This window comes from Microtus pennsylvanicus, chromosome 3 (assembly GCF_037038515.1).
Source record: "Microtus pennsylvanicus isolate mMicPen1 chromosome 3, mMicPen1.hap1, whole genome shotgun sequence".
Lineage (NCBI taxonomy): Eukaryota > Metazoa > Chordata > Mammalia > Rodentia > Cricetidae > Microtus > Microtus pennsylvanicus.
The window spans coordinates 13,845,614-13,860,693 of record NC_134581.1 but is presented as its reverse complement, the minus strand read 5'-3'; the positions used below and the strand labels follow the sequence as shown (position 1 = coordinate 13,860,693).

At 51.9% G+C, this 15,080-nt stretch overlaps 1 protein-coding gene across 5 annotated transcripts in view; it reads left to right on the top strand.

Moving 5' to 3' along the window:
* Scap (SREBF chaperone) overlaps window positions 1–14,650 on the top strand; it is a 73,174-nt gene extending 58,524 nt beyond the window's left edge. For 3 of the 5 annotated variants that reach the window (XM_075964438.1, XM_075964440.1, XM_075964441.1), the window contains 20 exons: window positions 2,135–2,292; window positions 2,843–3,063; window positions 3,245–3,350; window positions 3,855–4,027; window positions 4,364–4,490; window positions 6,483–6,595; window positions 7,769–7,863; window positions 8,337–8,435; window positions 8,577–8,795; window positions 9,395–9,771; window positions 10,155–10,343; window positions 10,429–10,630; window positions 10,704–10,819; window positions 10,900–11,413; window positions 11,490–11,575; window positions 13,257–13,339; window positions 13,433–13,599; window positions 13,764–13,844; window positions 13,961–14,167; window positions 14,245–14,650. In XM_075964438.1, coding sequence (XP_075820553.1) covers window positions 2,135–2,292; window positions 2,843–3,063; window positions 3,245–3,350; window positions 3,855–4,027; window positions 4,364–4,490; window positions 6,483–6,595; window positions 7,769–7,863; window positions 8,337–8,435; window positions 8,577–8,795; window positions 9,395–9,771; window positions 10,155–10,343; window positions 10,429–10,630; window positions 10,704–10,819; window positions 10,900–11,413; window positions 11,490–11,575; window positions 13,257–13,339; window positions 13,433–13,599; window positions 13,764–13,844; window positions 13,961–14,167; window positions 14,245–14,490 — 3,579 coding nt within the window. In that variant the 3' untranslated portion in view covers window positions 14,491–14,650. Of the gene's footprint in view, window positions 1–2,134; window positions 2,293–2,842; window positions 3,064–3,244; window positions 3,351–3,854; window positions 4,028–4,363; window positions 4,491–6,482; window positions 6,596–7,768; window positions 7,864–8,273; window positions 8,436–8,576; window positions 8,796–9,394; window positions 9,772–10,154; window positions 10,344–10,428; window positions 10,631–10,703; window positions 10,820–10,899; window positions 11,414–11,489; window positions 11,576–13,256; window positions 13,340–13,432; window positions 13,600–13,763; window positions 13,845–13,960; window positions 14,168–14,244 lie in introns of all 5 variants that reach the window. The other 2 variants (XM_075964436.1, XM_075964437.1) reach the window with 1 other exon arrangement.
* The last annotated feature ends 430 nt before the right edge of the window (window positions 14,651–15,080 follow it).

Sequence of the window (15,080 nt, the reverse complement as noted above, 5' to 3'; positions counted from 1 at the left end):
TGACTACCTTCCAGGATTCTTTTGTGCTGTCCAGGCCTTCTTTCTCTCAGTGTCCCTTATTCCTCAGACATGCTCCCTGCCCCTCTCCTGCCCACCTTCCCATTCTCATAGCTGCTCAGCTGTGCTGACACAGTGCACACTTTAGGAATGTTCCGTGGCACCAGGAATTGCACATGTGATTGCTCTCTCATCTGCAGTTTGGGGCCTGGTCCCAGTGATGTCAGCATCAGGCTGCAAGCACTCATTGTCATTCTGCCAGGAGTTTATGGAACTGCTAGCCAGCATGCTCTGAGAGTGAGACAGGCCTGTACTAGGAGGCATGCGCCAGGTTCTAGTAAGAAAAGTACATTTAGTGACAGTCAAGTCTGAGACACTGTGCTACCCTGTTTTGTTAAGAGACTGCCTGAGTAATCCTTGCACTGTCGTAGGGTCAGAACAACATTCCCTGCTGTTTAGTGCTAGTATTTCTGTTAAAACCCCATCTCTGCAGATGGGCAGATGTATGTGTACTTACACACATTCTCGTGTGAGTGAGGTAAGCACACATCTGGGTGCTGCAGGGTGGGTCAGAAGTGCTTCTAACACCATAGAGTTGGAGAGCTGGGATTGAAAACTTGTGTTTGTTTGCTGTTTTTAAGACAGTTTGCACGGGGACCTTGGGGAGGGTTGAAGAGGGAAGGGCAGAGGCAGGGAGGGGAGCAGAGAAAAATGTAGAGCTCAATAAATTAAAAAAAAATGTTTGTTGTTAAATAGTCTGGCAAAGAACTTGCTGTGTAAACCAGGCTAATCCTTAAATTTGGGGCAATCCTCCTGTCTCTGCCTTTCAGTATTAGATTGTATCAGGCATCACCATACCCAGCTAGAAATTTGGTCTTGCTTTTTGTTTTGTTTTGTTTTTCAAGACAAGGTTTCACTGTGTGACCCTGGCTGTGCTGGAACTTGTCCTGTAGACCAGGCTGGCCTGGAACTCAGATCTTCCTGCCTCTGCCTCCTGAATGCTGGGATTAAAGACATGCACCATCGCTCAGCTAGGCCTTGATCTTTTATTTTATTTTTTTTTATTTTTATTTTTTGGGTTTTTCTTTCTTTCTTTCTTTCTTTTTTTCATTTTTTTGGTTTTTTGAGACAGGGTTTCTCTGTAGCTTTGGTGCCTGTCCTGGAACTAGCTCTTGTAGACCAGGCTGGCCTCGAACTCCCAGAGATCCGCCTGCCTCTGCCTCCCGAGTGCTGGGATTTTAAGACGTGCGCCACCACTGCCCGGCTATTTTTTTGGTTTTTCAAGATAGGTTTCTCTGTGGCTTTGGAACCTGTCCTAGCTCTTGTAAACCAGGCTGGCCTCGAACTCACAGAGATCTGCCTCTCTCTGCCTCCCAAGTGCTGGGATTAAAGGCGTGCGCCACCACCGCCTGGCTATTTCTTATTTTTTCATGTTTTTATTGAGCTATATATTTTTCTCCACTCTCCTCCCTTCTCTCCTCCCTTTCTGCCCTCTTTCATGGTCCCCATGCTCTCAATTTACTCAGATCTTGTCTTTTTCTACTCGTGTAGATCAGATCCATGTATGTCTCTCTTAGGGTTCTTTTTGTTGTCTAGGTTCTCTGGGATTGTGAACTGTAGGCTGGTTTTTCTTTGCTTTACATCTAAACGCCACTTATGAGTGAATACATACTATATTTGGCTTTCTGGGTCTGGGTTACCTCACTCAATATGATGTTTTCTAGATCCATCCATGTGCCTGCAATAGGGCTTGATCTTTTAAGTACACTACAGAGCAGGCACCTGTGTATCAGAGAGACTGCTGCATGCCTCTGGGAGCTTGTAGTCTGGTGCAGCCAACAGCTGTTCTCTATAAAGGGCTAGACAGTAAATGATTTAGGCTTGGTAGTGTGGCAGTCCAGATAGCTCTGTTGTAAAAGAGTGGATATCGCTGAGGACCATTGGGCTGTTTGGGGCATAGCCATTGTTATTCTAGCATGTGACAGAAAATGAACCTGGGCTTTGCTTTGGCTTGTGGGGCCACCATATTTTCCTGATACCTGGTCCATTAGTATGCTTCCCATTGGCGCATGCTCAGTGAACTCCTGTTGAGCATGGTTCCATGCTCATTCTCTGTCCTGTCCTGTTTCTTCTACAGTATGTGGGTGCCCCAGTGGCATACATCCAGCAGATATTTGTGAAGTCATCGGTGTCTCCCTGGCACAAAAATCTTCTGGCGGTAGATGTGTTCCGATCACCATTGTCCCGGGCGTTCCAACTAGTGGAGGAAATCCGGAACCACGTGCTGAGAGACAGGTATTCCTCCCAGGGACTCCAAACTCCTGAGTACCAAAGGGAGGCATATGCCGCAATCTTAACTACTGCAAGCCAGTCAGCCTTGCAGTTCCCAGGGTCCTTGTGGGCGCTTTGTGGCTGTATCCTCACAACTCACAAAGTAAGCATGAATGGACCTAACTGTGGGGAGCTTACCCATGGCTCCTGCTGTGGGGCCTGGAACATGTCACCATCAGGTTTTAGTTAACTAATGGCTTTGATAAGAATCTTGGTGAACTAAAACCCCACTGAAACTGGCAGAGGTGTGTAGTGGCGAGTTTGCATGCTCTTCCACTAACTTACCGTTCCTGAAGGAGATGGACTCCAGGACGCCAGGGCCCTCTGAGGGTGGGACAGATACATGGTCTGGTTGAGCACTTGGAAGCCTTTCCCAGTACCCTAGGCATCAGGCTCTTCTGTGACCCGGGGGAATAGGGCACAGGAGCCTGGTGGCAGATGGTGCCCCGTAAGTGCAGTGGGTTGGCCCCGTGCTGGCAGAAACAACAGAGGCTTCCTCTCATCTTCTGCACAGCTCAGGGACCAAGAGCCTGGAGGAAGTTTGCCTTCAGGTGACAGACTTGCTGCCAGGCCTCAGGAAACTCCGGAACCTACTTCCGGAACATGGCTGCCTGCTGTTGTCCCCTGGGAACTTCTGGCAGAATGACTGGGAGCGGTTCCACGCTGACCCTGACATCATCGGGACCATTCATCAGCACGAGCCCAAAACTCTGCAGACATCAGCGACACTCAAAGGTGCCTCAGCGCTCAGGGTCGGGAGAGCCTGTGTGGTCACTGTGTGTCCTTCAGCAGGTGCTCTAGTGTATTGGGGGCCACCCCGGCTTCTCAGAGTGATGTAGGGAAGGAGTCCTGGATAGCCCTGCCCATCCCCGGGACGGTCATTCCTATGTAAGCACTTGCTGGTTTCTGCCCACAGACTTGCTGTTCGGTGTTCCTGGGAAGTACAGTGGGGTGAGCCTCTACACAAGGAAGAGGATGGTCTCATATACCATTACCCTGGTCTTCCAGCGCTACCATGCCAAGTAAGGTGCTCAGGCTCCCAGCTGCTCTGTGGGACTTAGTTGAGTGGTTGCTTCTTTGACCTATTAACATGGCCCCAAGTCTCCTATAGAAATGTCTATGTTCTTTACACCAAAGAACTATATCTGATCATTTGAATGAGGATGGCCCTCAGGCTTGACTAAGAACAAGGAAACTGAGGCAGCTCTGACAATTTCTGTGGCCTGATGTTTCCTCTGGTTTCTCTCTAAGTCCTGGGCAGGTGCCTCACTCAGCTGACTGATGAGCTCTATACAGCTGTGTCTTGTCTGAGCTATCACACAGTTCTCCACAGTTGGCAAGGGGACTTGAAGTGCCTCTCACACGCTCTTCTGAAGTTGAGATAAGTCAGGAAAGGAGGTTTGTCAGTTTTACCATCCTTTCAGTGTCTGTGAAGACTAGAGAGATGTTGAGAGAGCAGAGTAGCTTCCTTTCACAAACGGGAAGAGGAGACCTGCTGGGCCCCTCTAGGGACTTTTTGTCTACAGGTTTCTGAGCAGCCTACGCACCCGACTCATGCTCCTGCACCCCAGCCCCAACTGCAGCCTGCGAGCAGAGAACCTGGTCCACGTGCACTTCAAAGAGGAGATCGGCATTGCAGAGCTCATCCCCCTCGTGACCACCTATATTATCTTGTTTGCCTACATCTACTTCTCTACACGTAGGTCTCCAAATGAGCTTTTCCATGACACACACTTCCCTGCGGTTAGAGATGGCTTGGAGCCAAGATGTAGAACGTACTTGGTGATCACTAAAACCAGGACTTCATTCCCCGTTAGATTCTCAGGGGTTTCTGAGGAAAAGACACTTTGTGAGTCAGAACTCCCGAAAGGAATGCTATGTTCATGAGACCAGAAGTGTCCATACTTGTCCTTTTCTTCTAGTTAAACAGGAGCCTTCTCTTCCCTGCTTGTCAGCATTCTCCTCAGGAGCTCAGTTAAGGAGGGTTGCAGGGGCTGGGGAGGTCCTGCCCTGATGCACCCTCTCTGCTCTGTAGGCAAGATCGACATGGTCAAGTCCAAGTGGGGCCTCGCCCTGGCAGCTGTGGTTACGGTGCTTAGCTCCCTGCTCATGTCTGTGGGGCTCTGCACTCTCTTCGGCCTGACGCCCACACTCAATGGCGGGTAGGTCTCACAGAGCCGGAGTGAGCCATCAGGCCCCTTGCACATCTGGGCCTGATGATGACCACTGGTGACCATCGGACTGGATGTTTGTTGTCACTCCATGTCTTTACCTTATTATTTTTGGCATTGAAGACATTCTTCCTCTTTAGCATGTGTGTATGCATATATGGCATATGCGTGTGTTATATGCATGTCTATGTGTGTACATATATATACATATGCATTGTGTGTTTTATGTATAGAACATTTGTGTTTGTATATATATGGTATCTGTATATATAGATGTTGATCTTTAGATTTTAAACATCCATATGCACATTCCTGTTATTTATTTATTTATTTTGGTCTTGCTGGGTTTTGGGACAGGGTTTGTGAGTAACAGCCCTGGCTCTCCTGGAACTCACTTTGTAGCCCAGGCTGGCCTCAAACTCACATAGATCCACCTGCCTCTGCCTCCTGAGTGCTGGAATTAAAGCCATGGGTCACCACCACCCAGTGCTTTTATTTTTTAGACTTATTTTTATTGTTTTTAATATGTTGGGTTGGGGGGTAGGAAAATGTACACATGAGTACAGATGCCCACAGAGGCCAGAAGAAGGCACTGGAGCCCCTGGAGCTAGAGTTATTGGGGTGATGAGTTGATAATGTAGGAGCTGGGAACTGAACTCAGTAAGCAAGAGCAGTAAGCATGCTTAACTGCTGAATCATCTCCAGCCTCGCACACTGCATTCTTTCTTTTTCTTTAATAATTTATTTACTTTTATGTGCACTGGCATTTTGCCTGCATGTATGTCTGTGTGAAGGTGTCAGATCTTGGTTACAGACAGGTGTGAACTGACATGTAGGTGTTAGGAATTGAACCCAGGTCCTCTGGAAGAAGAGTCAGTACTCTTAACCACTGAGCCATCTCTCCCTTCACACTGCTTTCTAATGGCTTGTGTCCAGGGAGCATGTGTGAGATACAAAAGCGAATGTGTCTTCATGTGTCTTCACTATTGAAAGCTCCGTGGGTAAGGCGCTTCCCGCCGAGCCTGATTACTTGGGTTTAATCCCTAGAATCCGCATTATGGAAGGAGAGAATGTGTGTGCATTCATGTCTACATACATACATGCATAACGAAAGATTTTCTTTTTAAAGATTTACTTGTGCAGTTAGAGTAAACCTGGAGTCTGTGCTGTCAGTATATGGGAATATTGTCTGCCTCCTTCTTCACTGAAGTACTTTCCCCATTCCTCTGAAAATCTTCGTCCAAGCCCTTCCCTGCATTTGTCCTTGGTCTGTCAGGCTGGCCCTGCCTGTTGCTACAGACTGACTGACCTGCCCTGACCTTGGCTTCTCAGGCATCTTAGGGGAAAGCCACTCTCTCCCCAGTATTAGATATGAGACTCAAGGCCTAGGACAGGGGTCAGCAGCTGTACAGAAAAGCTGCTTTGTGTCGGTCCTGTTTGGTTCCGTGTCCTGGACTGCCTGCTTCCTTTTCTGAGCCACTTTCAGAGCTTCTCCCAATGGGTGAGAGGTTCAGCCAGCGTCAGGATGCCCTGTGGGAGCAATTGCTCTTCTCCAGATACAGCGTGTCAGCAAAAGTTAGGGATTTAGGTCATCCCTTTTGTTTAGGTCAGTATCTTGGGCTGGAGTAACCAGTGTAGGGTCCTAGAAATGGTTGTTCCATCAACCATTGGAGTCTAGTGTGGGAAGGGTTAAGAAAGCTGTGGCCTAGCTGTGGGGGCAATGATGTTCTCAAGGGGGCCTCTTCCAGTCCCCCTTCTCCACTGGGTAGAAGAGACAGGGATGGTCGTTGGCCCCTTGGCAAAGCTTTGGAGCCTGCCTCAGAGCTGAAAAACCTGTGTTGATAAGCCTCCTGGATGGAGGTGCATTAGAGGGGTTTCTGCCCTGTACCGCAGGGGCCACTTGGCAGCCTCTACTGTAGGCTGGAAGCCCCACAGCCTCCCAGGTAAGAACCAACACCTTCCTGTCTCTTCCTCTGTCCACAGTGAGATTTTCCCGTACCTGGTAGTGGTTATTGGCTTAGAGAATGTGTTGGTGCTCACCAAGTCAGTGGTATCAACCCCAGTGGACCTCGAGGTGAAGCTTCGGATTGCACAAGGTAACACTGGGGTGATGGGCTATTCTTTTATCTTTATGCCCAAGGGTATAAGAAGCCCTCAGAACTCCTTTTATGGCTGTGGTGATGGCTCAGACAGTAAAGTGCTTGCTGTACAAGTGTGAGGGCCCCAGACCCGTGTACAAAGTCGGACAGAGTGGTACACAATTATAATCCCAACACTGAAAAGACAAGAGACAGGGGGATCCTTAACTTGCTGGCCAGCCAGTTTAACCTATTCAACCTTGGGCCAATGAGAGACTCTGTCTCAAAATACAAAGTAGATGGCTCCCGGTGTGACCTCTGACCTCTGTATATGCTTGCATACATTTGCACCCACACAGCCTTACCCCCTCCAAAAAAAATCCCAGCCTTGCTTTGGTCTTCAAGGTACTCTGTAAATTGGCCAGCCTGTTAGCTTATGTCCCAAGGAACCATCTAGTCCTTAGAGTGTACTTGGTTATGTCCCATGTGTCAGAAAGAGAGCTAGCCAGCCAATAGCAGCCCTGCACCTACCCCCTAGAGAAGTCTCACTGTAGCCTTGGCTGTCCTGGAACTTGCTATGTATTCCAGACTGGCCTCAGACTCATAGAGGTCCTCTTGCCCCTGCCTCCTGTGTGCGCCACCATATCCTGCTGAGAGGGGATTGATCTGAGGCACTTATCCTGAGCCCACTTCTGTGAGGAACAGCCAGAAACTGGCTGTGCGCTCATTCCACCAGCCTCGGATGAACTTGTGTGCCCTGCTACATACTGTGCTGGCTGTGGGGTTATGAAAGATGAGGCAAAGTCTCTGGGAAGCCCAGCACACTGTAAATGCAGAGGCTTGACCATACAGCAGTTATGTAGCATGACCCTGGGGGCAGCGTGAGGCTCTGGCGTGTGCAGCACACAGGACAGCAGGTCAGCAGTGGATGGTTACAGTGGACGGTACCGGGCTTTCTTCCTGGGTTTTCTAACCTCACCACCTGCTTCCCCTTTGTTCTGATGGCCAGAGCATTCTGCTGCAGCCACCCTTCCTTTACGGCAACTGCGTGGTGGTGGTGACTCCTAGTCTGGCTGCACAGAGGCTGGGCCCCCTTCATGCTTTGGTCCTTCTGAGGACTCCAAGGTCAAGCGTGGCCATGTAAAACAGGTAGGTTCTCACCGACCCATGCTCTGGTTTCCCCCCCTGCAGGCTTAAGCAGTGAGAGCTGGTCCATCATGAAGAACATGGCAACTGAACTAGGCATCATCCTCATTGGCTACTTTACCCTTGTGCCCGCCATCCAAGTAAGAGCCCAAGGCTTTACCTCTTGGCAGCCAGCGTGTGTGTGTGTGTGTGTGTGTGTGTGTGTGTGTGTGTGTGTGTGTGTGTGTGTGTGTGTGTGTGAGAGAGAGAGAGAGAGAGAGAGAGAGAGAGAGAGAGAGAGAGAGAAAGGCGCATGAGCAGGTCAGAACCTGTGTATGGAGAAGGGCTCTCAGGGAACATATTAGTGGGCTTAACGTTTTCTGGGTTGGATTGGGCACTTAGGCCTTTCTGAGGGGACTGGAATTTTCTGGAAAGTACCCTTTCAGTCCACTCTGAAGAAAGGGATGCATGCTCTTTGCTGCCCCCTAGTGAGCTGCTAGCCTAACCTTCCTAGTCTCTGGACCCTTAGCTGAAGAATTTTTTGTCTTTGCTGTGCCCTGCTGATTCTGAGGGATCCTGCTGTCCAGGCTTGCAGCCATGTAGCCACAATGCCTCTGGTGTGTGCTCATTCCAGGAGTTCTGCCTCTTCGCTGTTGTGGGCCTGGTGTCTGACTTCTTCCTCCAGATGCTGTTTTTCACCACTGTCCTGTCAATCGACATTCGGCGGATGGAGGTAAGAGTGGCAGAGCCTGCCCTACCCACTCTCTTGGCTGGTGCTTGCTCTCTTCAGACAGCTTCTGAGTGAGGGTGTGGCCCCAGGCAGAGGCGGCAGTCCCATGCAGACAGCCTCTGAACAGCTCTGTGCCCTCGACAGCTAGCGGACCTGAACAAGCGCCTGCCCCCTGAATCCTGCCTGCCCTCGGCCAAGCCTGTGGGAAGGCCAGCACGCTATGAGAGACAGCTAGCTGTACGGCCGACCACACCACACACCATCACACTGCAGCCATCTTCCTTCCGAAACCTGCGGCTCCCCAAAAGACTGCGTGTCATCTATTTCCTGGCCCGTACCCGCCTGGCACAGCGCCTCATCATGGTACCCATCACCCCTGTTCTGCCTTGCAGAGGACAGCATTCAGATCCCAGGGGTGGTCCTTCAAAGCCTTGCTTCCTGAGCTATTTGATACGCCTTTCCTACTGGACCAATAATTCCTGGTCTGTCTGTTGGGGAAGTACCTCCAGGGTCAGCAGGGAGGAGATGTCTTTCTAGAGGGACCCAGGTCAGGGATTGTCTAGGGTGAAGCCACTTTGCATGGTCAGTGTTTTCCTGGGTCATGGTTAATCAGCCTCCGTGTAGCATGCAAACAGCAGAGCCTAGTGGGATGTGCTGGCTGCGGGGGTGAGAGCATCTCTCCCAGGCAGCTGAAGGGAGAGGGGGGTAACACTAAAGCCCTCTGGCAGGTTTTCAGGCGGTCGGGCAAGTTCTGTCAAACTAAAGCAGTTACAGTGATTTCTAACCAAGGGAGCTAGGCATCTAGTGGCGATTGTCAGCAGGTGGTAGTGAGAGGACTTGGGGACATAGGAGAAAGTATAGACTGGGAGTCATGTCCTTCCAATGTGAGAGTCAAGATGGCTGGGGCCTGGGGCTGTCCAGTGCCTACAAGGCCCTGCTGAGCACCTGACACCCCACTACAGGCTGGTACCGTTGTTTGGATTGGCATCCTGGTGTACACAGACCCAGCAGGGCTGCGCACCTACCTCGCTGCCCAGGTGACAGAACAGAGCCCACTGGGTGAGGGTTCCCTGGGCCCCATGCCTGTGCCTAGCGGAGTGCTGCCTGCCAGCCACCCGGACCCTGCCTTCTCCATCTTCCCACCTGACGGTCCTAAACCACCAGAGAACCAGACATTGCCAGGTGAGCTGCCTGAGCATGCCGTTCCAGCAGAGGGTGGCCATGACAACCGAGCCCCAGAGGTAACTTGGGGGCCTGAGGATGAGGAGCTGTGGAGGAAATTGTCCTTCCGCCACTGGCCCACACTCTTCAACTACTACAACATCACACTGGCCAAAAGGTAAGTTGAGCTATGCCAACTGTCAGCCTTTCTCCCAGTATCCGCTCACCATCCCCAGAGCATCTCCTCCACTCGGTGAGAGAAAACTAGTCTGATTCTGCATTGAATCTGAAATAGTTGTAACGATTCTGGGGCAGCAATACGGGAACTGGTGGCGCTGCCAGCAGACACACCTGGAAGAGTGACCCTGAGTCCCTGTTCTCAGGAGTTAAAGATTGCTTGCCCCTCTTCCCTGGGCAGAATGAGATCCATTGATGGTTGCTAGGATGCCACTGTCTGAAAATCGCAAGATTGGGCTGCCAGAGCTGGTTTGGGGAGGGGCTGCAGGCAGTGAGAAGACTGCATTGGGAGGGCCACAGCAGGGCACCACTGCCTACTCACAGGTACATCAGCCTGCTCCCTGTCATACCTGTCACCCTGCGCCTGAATCCACGGGAGGCCCTGGAGGGGCGGCACCCTCAGGATGGTCGCAGTGCCTGGGCCCCACCTGAACCTTTGCCTGCTGGCCTTTGGGAGGCTGGACCCAAGGGACCAGGTGGAACACAAGCCCATGGTGACGTTACCTTGTACAAGTAAGGCCCCGGTGAGGCAAGAAGTGGGTCAGGGTGAAGCCAGTATTGGGGTGCATCCTGCTCACACTCTTGCTGTTCCGCACAGGGTGGCCGCACTTGGCCTGGCAGCGGGCATCGTCCTTGTGCTGCTGTTGCTCTGCCTCTACCGGGTGCTCTGCCCGCGGAACTATGGGCAGCCCGGTGGTGGTCCGGGCAGGCGGAGGCGTGGAGAGCTGCCCTGCGATGACTATGGCTACACGCCGCCTGAGACGGAGATCGTGCCGCTGGTGCTGCGAGGGCACCTCATGGTGAGGGGGGTGGTGTCCGCGGGCAGCAGGCTGTCATGGCCTTGGCCTATGCCAACACAGCACCCTCATGCAGGACATCGAGTGTCTGGCTAGCGATGGGATGCTGCTGGTGAGCTGCTGCCTGGCAGGCCAAGTCTGCGTGTGGGACGCTCAGACCGGGGACTGCCTCACGCGCATCCCACGCCCAGGGTAAGCACAGGTTGGCCCTGCCCCTTGCCTGCTCTTGAGGGAATCCACTGCTCATTCTTGTGGCCCCTCACCCTGGGCAGGCCACGCCGGGACAGCTGCGGAGGCGGAGCTTTTGAAGCTCAGGAAAACTGGGAAAGGTTGTCCGATGGCGGCAAAACTAGCTCCGAGGAGCCTGGGGACAGCCCTCCGCTGCGACACCGCCCCCGAGGACCTCCACTGCCTTCCCTCTTCGGGGACCAGCCAGATCTCACTTGCTTAATCGACACCAACTTCTCGGTGCAGCTGCCCCCGGAGCCCACTCAGCCCGAACCTCGGCACCGGGCAGGCTGTGGCCGCTCTAGGGACTCTGGTTATGACTTCAGCCGTCTAGTGCAGCGTGTGTACCAGGAGGAGGGCCTGGCTGCTGTGCGCATGTCGGCCCTGCGCCCACCCTCTCCGGGATCCCCGCTGCCCCAGGCTTCTCAAGAAGAGGGGGTTGCACCCGAGAAGGGCTCCCCTCCTCTGGCCTGGGCCCCCAGCACAGCCGGTTCTATCTGGAGCTTGGAGCTGCAAGGCAACCTCATCGTGGTTGGGCGGAGCAGCGGCCGGCTGGAGGTGGGCCTAGGAGCTGCTCACATCTAGTTGGGGGGTTCCCACGAGGAGGGGGTGCTCACAGCCTCTGTGCTCGCAGGTGTGGGACGCCATTGAAGGGGTGCTTTGCTGCAGCAGCGAGGAGGTCTCCTCAGGCATCACAGCCCTTGTCTTCCTGGACAGGAGGTGAGAGTGCCCGGCTGCTTACCTCAGCCCGCCAGTCACGGTCTTGAGGCCTCTTTCCTTCATTTGCTGTGGGATTTAAGCTTTTCACTCAGTCTCTAATACCTGTCCATCGAGGGTGGTTCAGGTGGTAACCACTTTAGAGATGCGAAGTGTTTGCAGCAGGGCCAGGCACAAGGGAAGCTCCCAGAGTTTTCTTTGTACCCTTCTAAGTCAGCACTCTTACTGGATTGTGAATGCTGACCCCTCTGGATATTTCACTTACTTTCAGTTGCAGAAAATCTGCAGAATGTTTTTTTTTTTGTATTTGAAATAAGGCCTCATTTGGGTACTCTCTTTTTAAAAAATTATCTTTTTGAACGTGTTCAGGGTGTTTTGTTTTGAAAAAGTTATTTTGCCTGCTCATATGTGTCTGTGCACATGTCTGTCTGATGCCTGGAGTCCAGAAGAGGGTGCCAGGTCCTGGAACTGTAGTTAGATAGTTGTGAGCTGCCCTGTGGATGCTGGGAAACAACCCTGGGTTCTCTGGAAGAGCAGTGTCTCTCCAGCCCTCATTTAGGTACTTCTCAGCTGTGCAAACTCACTACATAGCCCAGACCAACCATAAAGCAATCCTCAAAAGCCTTTCATAGGTTGGGATTATACGCGTGTACTGCATCTGGGCTCAGACCATCTGTTGAGTCTGCATTTGCTAAATGCTTCCCTCCCTCCTCTCCATGCTGCCCTCATAGAAGCTCAGGGTTGGGGGAGGGGTTCTAGTTCCTGAACTTTGCCCCTCAGCTGAGTTTACGAACTCAGTTCACCTGCCTGCTCCGGGAAGGTGGCTCTTCAAGGGTTCCTGGCTATTAGTGATTCCACTATCCGAACTGGAGTGGGAGCTTGAGGGGGGGAGTGGAGGGTGGAGGTGGGGGGTTGGTGTCAGGAACTCTGGCCGTCTCCATTGACCGCTGCCACCTCTTCCTGCTATCACTGGGACTTGCACGGACATTTACTGCATTTTACTGGCAGCCTGGCTGACCTTACTCCTCGTGCCTGTTGGAAATCCTTCCTCACTGCTTGTTCTCTCAATTAGCTCTGGAAGAGCTCACGCCTGACCTTTAACGTTCCTGGTGACCGTTTTCTCTCTCTCTGCCCTTCCTGTGCACCATGGATCCCCAGATGAGCCTGTTTTGATGATCATGGGCAGAAGCTGTAATGTTCACTGACTTCTGCTGGGACAAGATTTCCGAGCCTCACCTGACTTGATTGTAGGAGCCACTGGCACATATGCCTGCCTGTGCCTGCGGGCTGTGTCTAAGAATTCTTGAGAGCAAAAGAAATCTTTTTGTAGTTAAAGGAAAGAAGCAGACTATATACTTAGGTCAGAGTTGATTTATGTCATGGATATTGCAGCCCCCTATGGGGCTCCATGACATGCTCACCCTGGATCCTTCTCTCCTTCCTCAGAATTAACCCAGTTCTCCTGACCTTAAGCTCCAGGTTATGGGAAAATCATAATTGGTTACATGTGTAGTCCTGGAACTCCCTCTGTAGACCAGGCTGGCCATTGAACTCACAGAGATCCACCTGTCTCTGCCTCCCGAGTGCTGGGATTAAAGGCCTGTGCCACCACCCGGCTCTTGCATCTTTTTTGTAGCACTTTGTGTATTCCTCAAGGCCTTAGTCTCTTGTCTTTCTCTTCTAGGATTGTAGCTGCTCGGCTTAATGGTTCCCTTGATTTCTTTTCCTTGGAGACCCACACATCCCTCAGTCCCCTTCAGTTCAGAGGTCAGTGGGCCTGGGAGCAGCAGCCATTGCACATGGTGGGGGAGTCTGCACGACGCCTTTTCAGAATCTGCTCACTGAGCCTGTCCTCTGTAGGGACCCCAGGGCGAGGCAGTTCTCCTTCCTCATCTGTGTACAGCAGCAGCAACGCAGTGGCCTGTCATCTGACCCACACAGTGCCATGTGCACACCAAAAACCCATCACAGCCCTGAGAGCTGCTGCCGGGCGCCTGGTGACAGGGAGCCAGGACCATACTCTAAGAGTGTGTATTGTTTATTTCTGGGTACCGGTGAGCTGGAAAGGGGTAGGGAGCAGAAGTGGGCGTTAAGCTGGAGGAGTCCTAGAGAAATGATGGAAGGCATTTTCTAGCTGAAACACATAACTTGGAAGGTTCCAGAGACCAGAGCCTACTCATCCCTGTCCTAGGTCTTCCGACTGGAGGATTCGTGTTGCCTTTTTACCCTGCAGGGCCACTCAGGGGCAATCACAACCGTATACATTGACCAGGTGAGGCTGTCATCTGGTGGGGCTGTTGGCCCTTAGAAGCAGTAATGGGCTGGGGACAGCCTTGTTGGCAAAGAAACTCTACCCATGATCTAGTTTCCTTGGGCTTCTTTCCCCAGACCATGGTTCTGGCCAGTGGAGGACAAGATGGAGCCATCTGCCTGTGGGATGTACTAACAGGTAGCAGGGTCAGCCATACGTTTGCTCACCGTGGAGATGTCACTTCCCTGACCTGTACCACTTCCTGTGTCATTAGTAGTGGCTTGGATGACCTCATCAATATCTGGGACCGCAGCACGGGCATCAAGCTTTACTCCATTCAGCAGGTAAGCAGGTGGGGTACAGGGTTGTTGGTGTCTGGAGATGACCTCACACTGAAGACCTCCCCTGGCTTTGCCTCCAGGACCTGGGCTGTGGTGCAAGCTTAGGGGTCATCTCAGACAACCTTCTGGTGACTGGTGGCCAAGGCTGTGTCTCGTTTTGGGACCTAAACTACGGGGACCTGTTACAGACAGTCTACTTGGGCAAGAACAGTGAGGCCCAGCCTGCCCGGCAGATTCTGGTGCTGGATAACGCTGCCATTGTCTGCAACTTTGGCAGTGAGCTCAGCCTAGTGTACGTGCCCTCTGTGCTGGAGAAACTGGACTGAGGGCAGGCCGACTACACAACCCCTTTGCCCCCACCCAAAGTGGGTCACTGGGGGCAGAAACTCTTTGGACCTAGAGTGGAGGCAAGCGCTAGGCATCTTCTTTGCAGCTGACTCTGAAGTATTGTCTCCAGATTGTAATATTAAACTTTTTAAAAAACTACATTTACCAGGGGCCTGATCTTGTGTCTGTCAATCCACTGTATCCCTAGACCCTTAGCCCTCTCACAGATGTTCAAGAAATAGGATTTCTGGGGCTGGAGAGATGGCTCAGTGGTTAAGAGCATTGCCTGCTCTTCCAAAGGTCCTGAGTTCAATTCCCAGCAACCACATGGTGGCTCACAACCATCTGTAAAGAGGTCTGGCGCCCTCTCCTGGCCTTCAGGCATACAGGCAGAATGTTGTATACAAAATAAATAAATTATTAAAAAAAAAAAAAAGAAATAGGATTTCTGGGCAGTAGCGCACACTTTTAATCCCAGCACTCGGGAAGCAGATCCTTGAGTTCCAAGATAGTCAAGGCTACACACAGAAACCTGTCTCAAGAAACAAACAAAAAAATGTGCTAAGGGAGAGAGAAGTGTCTTTGGCAC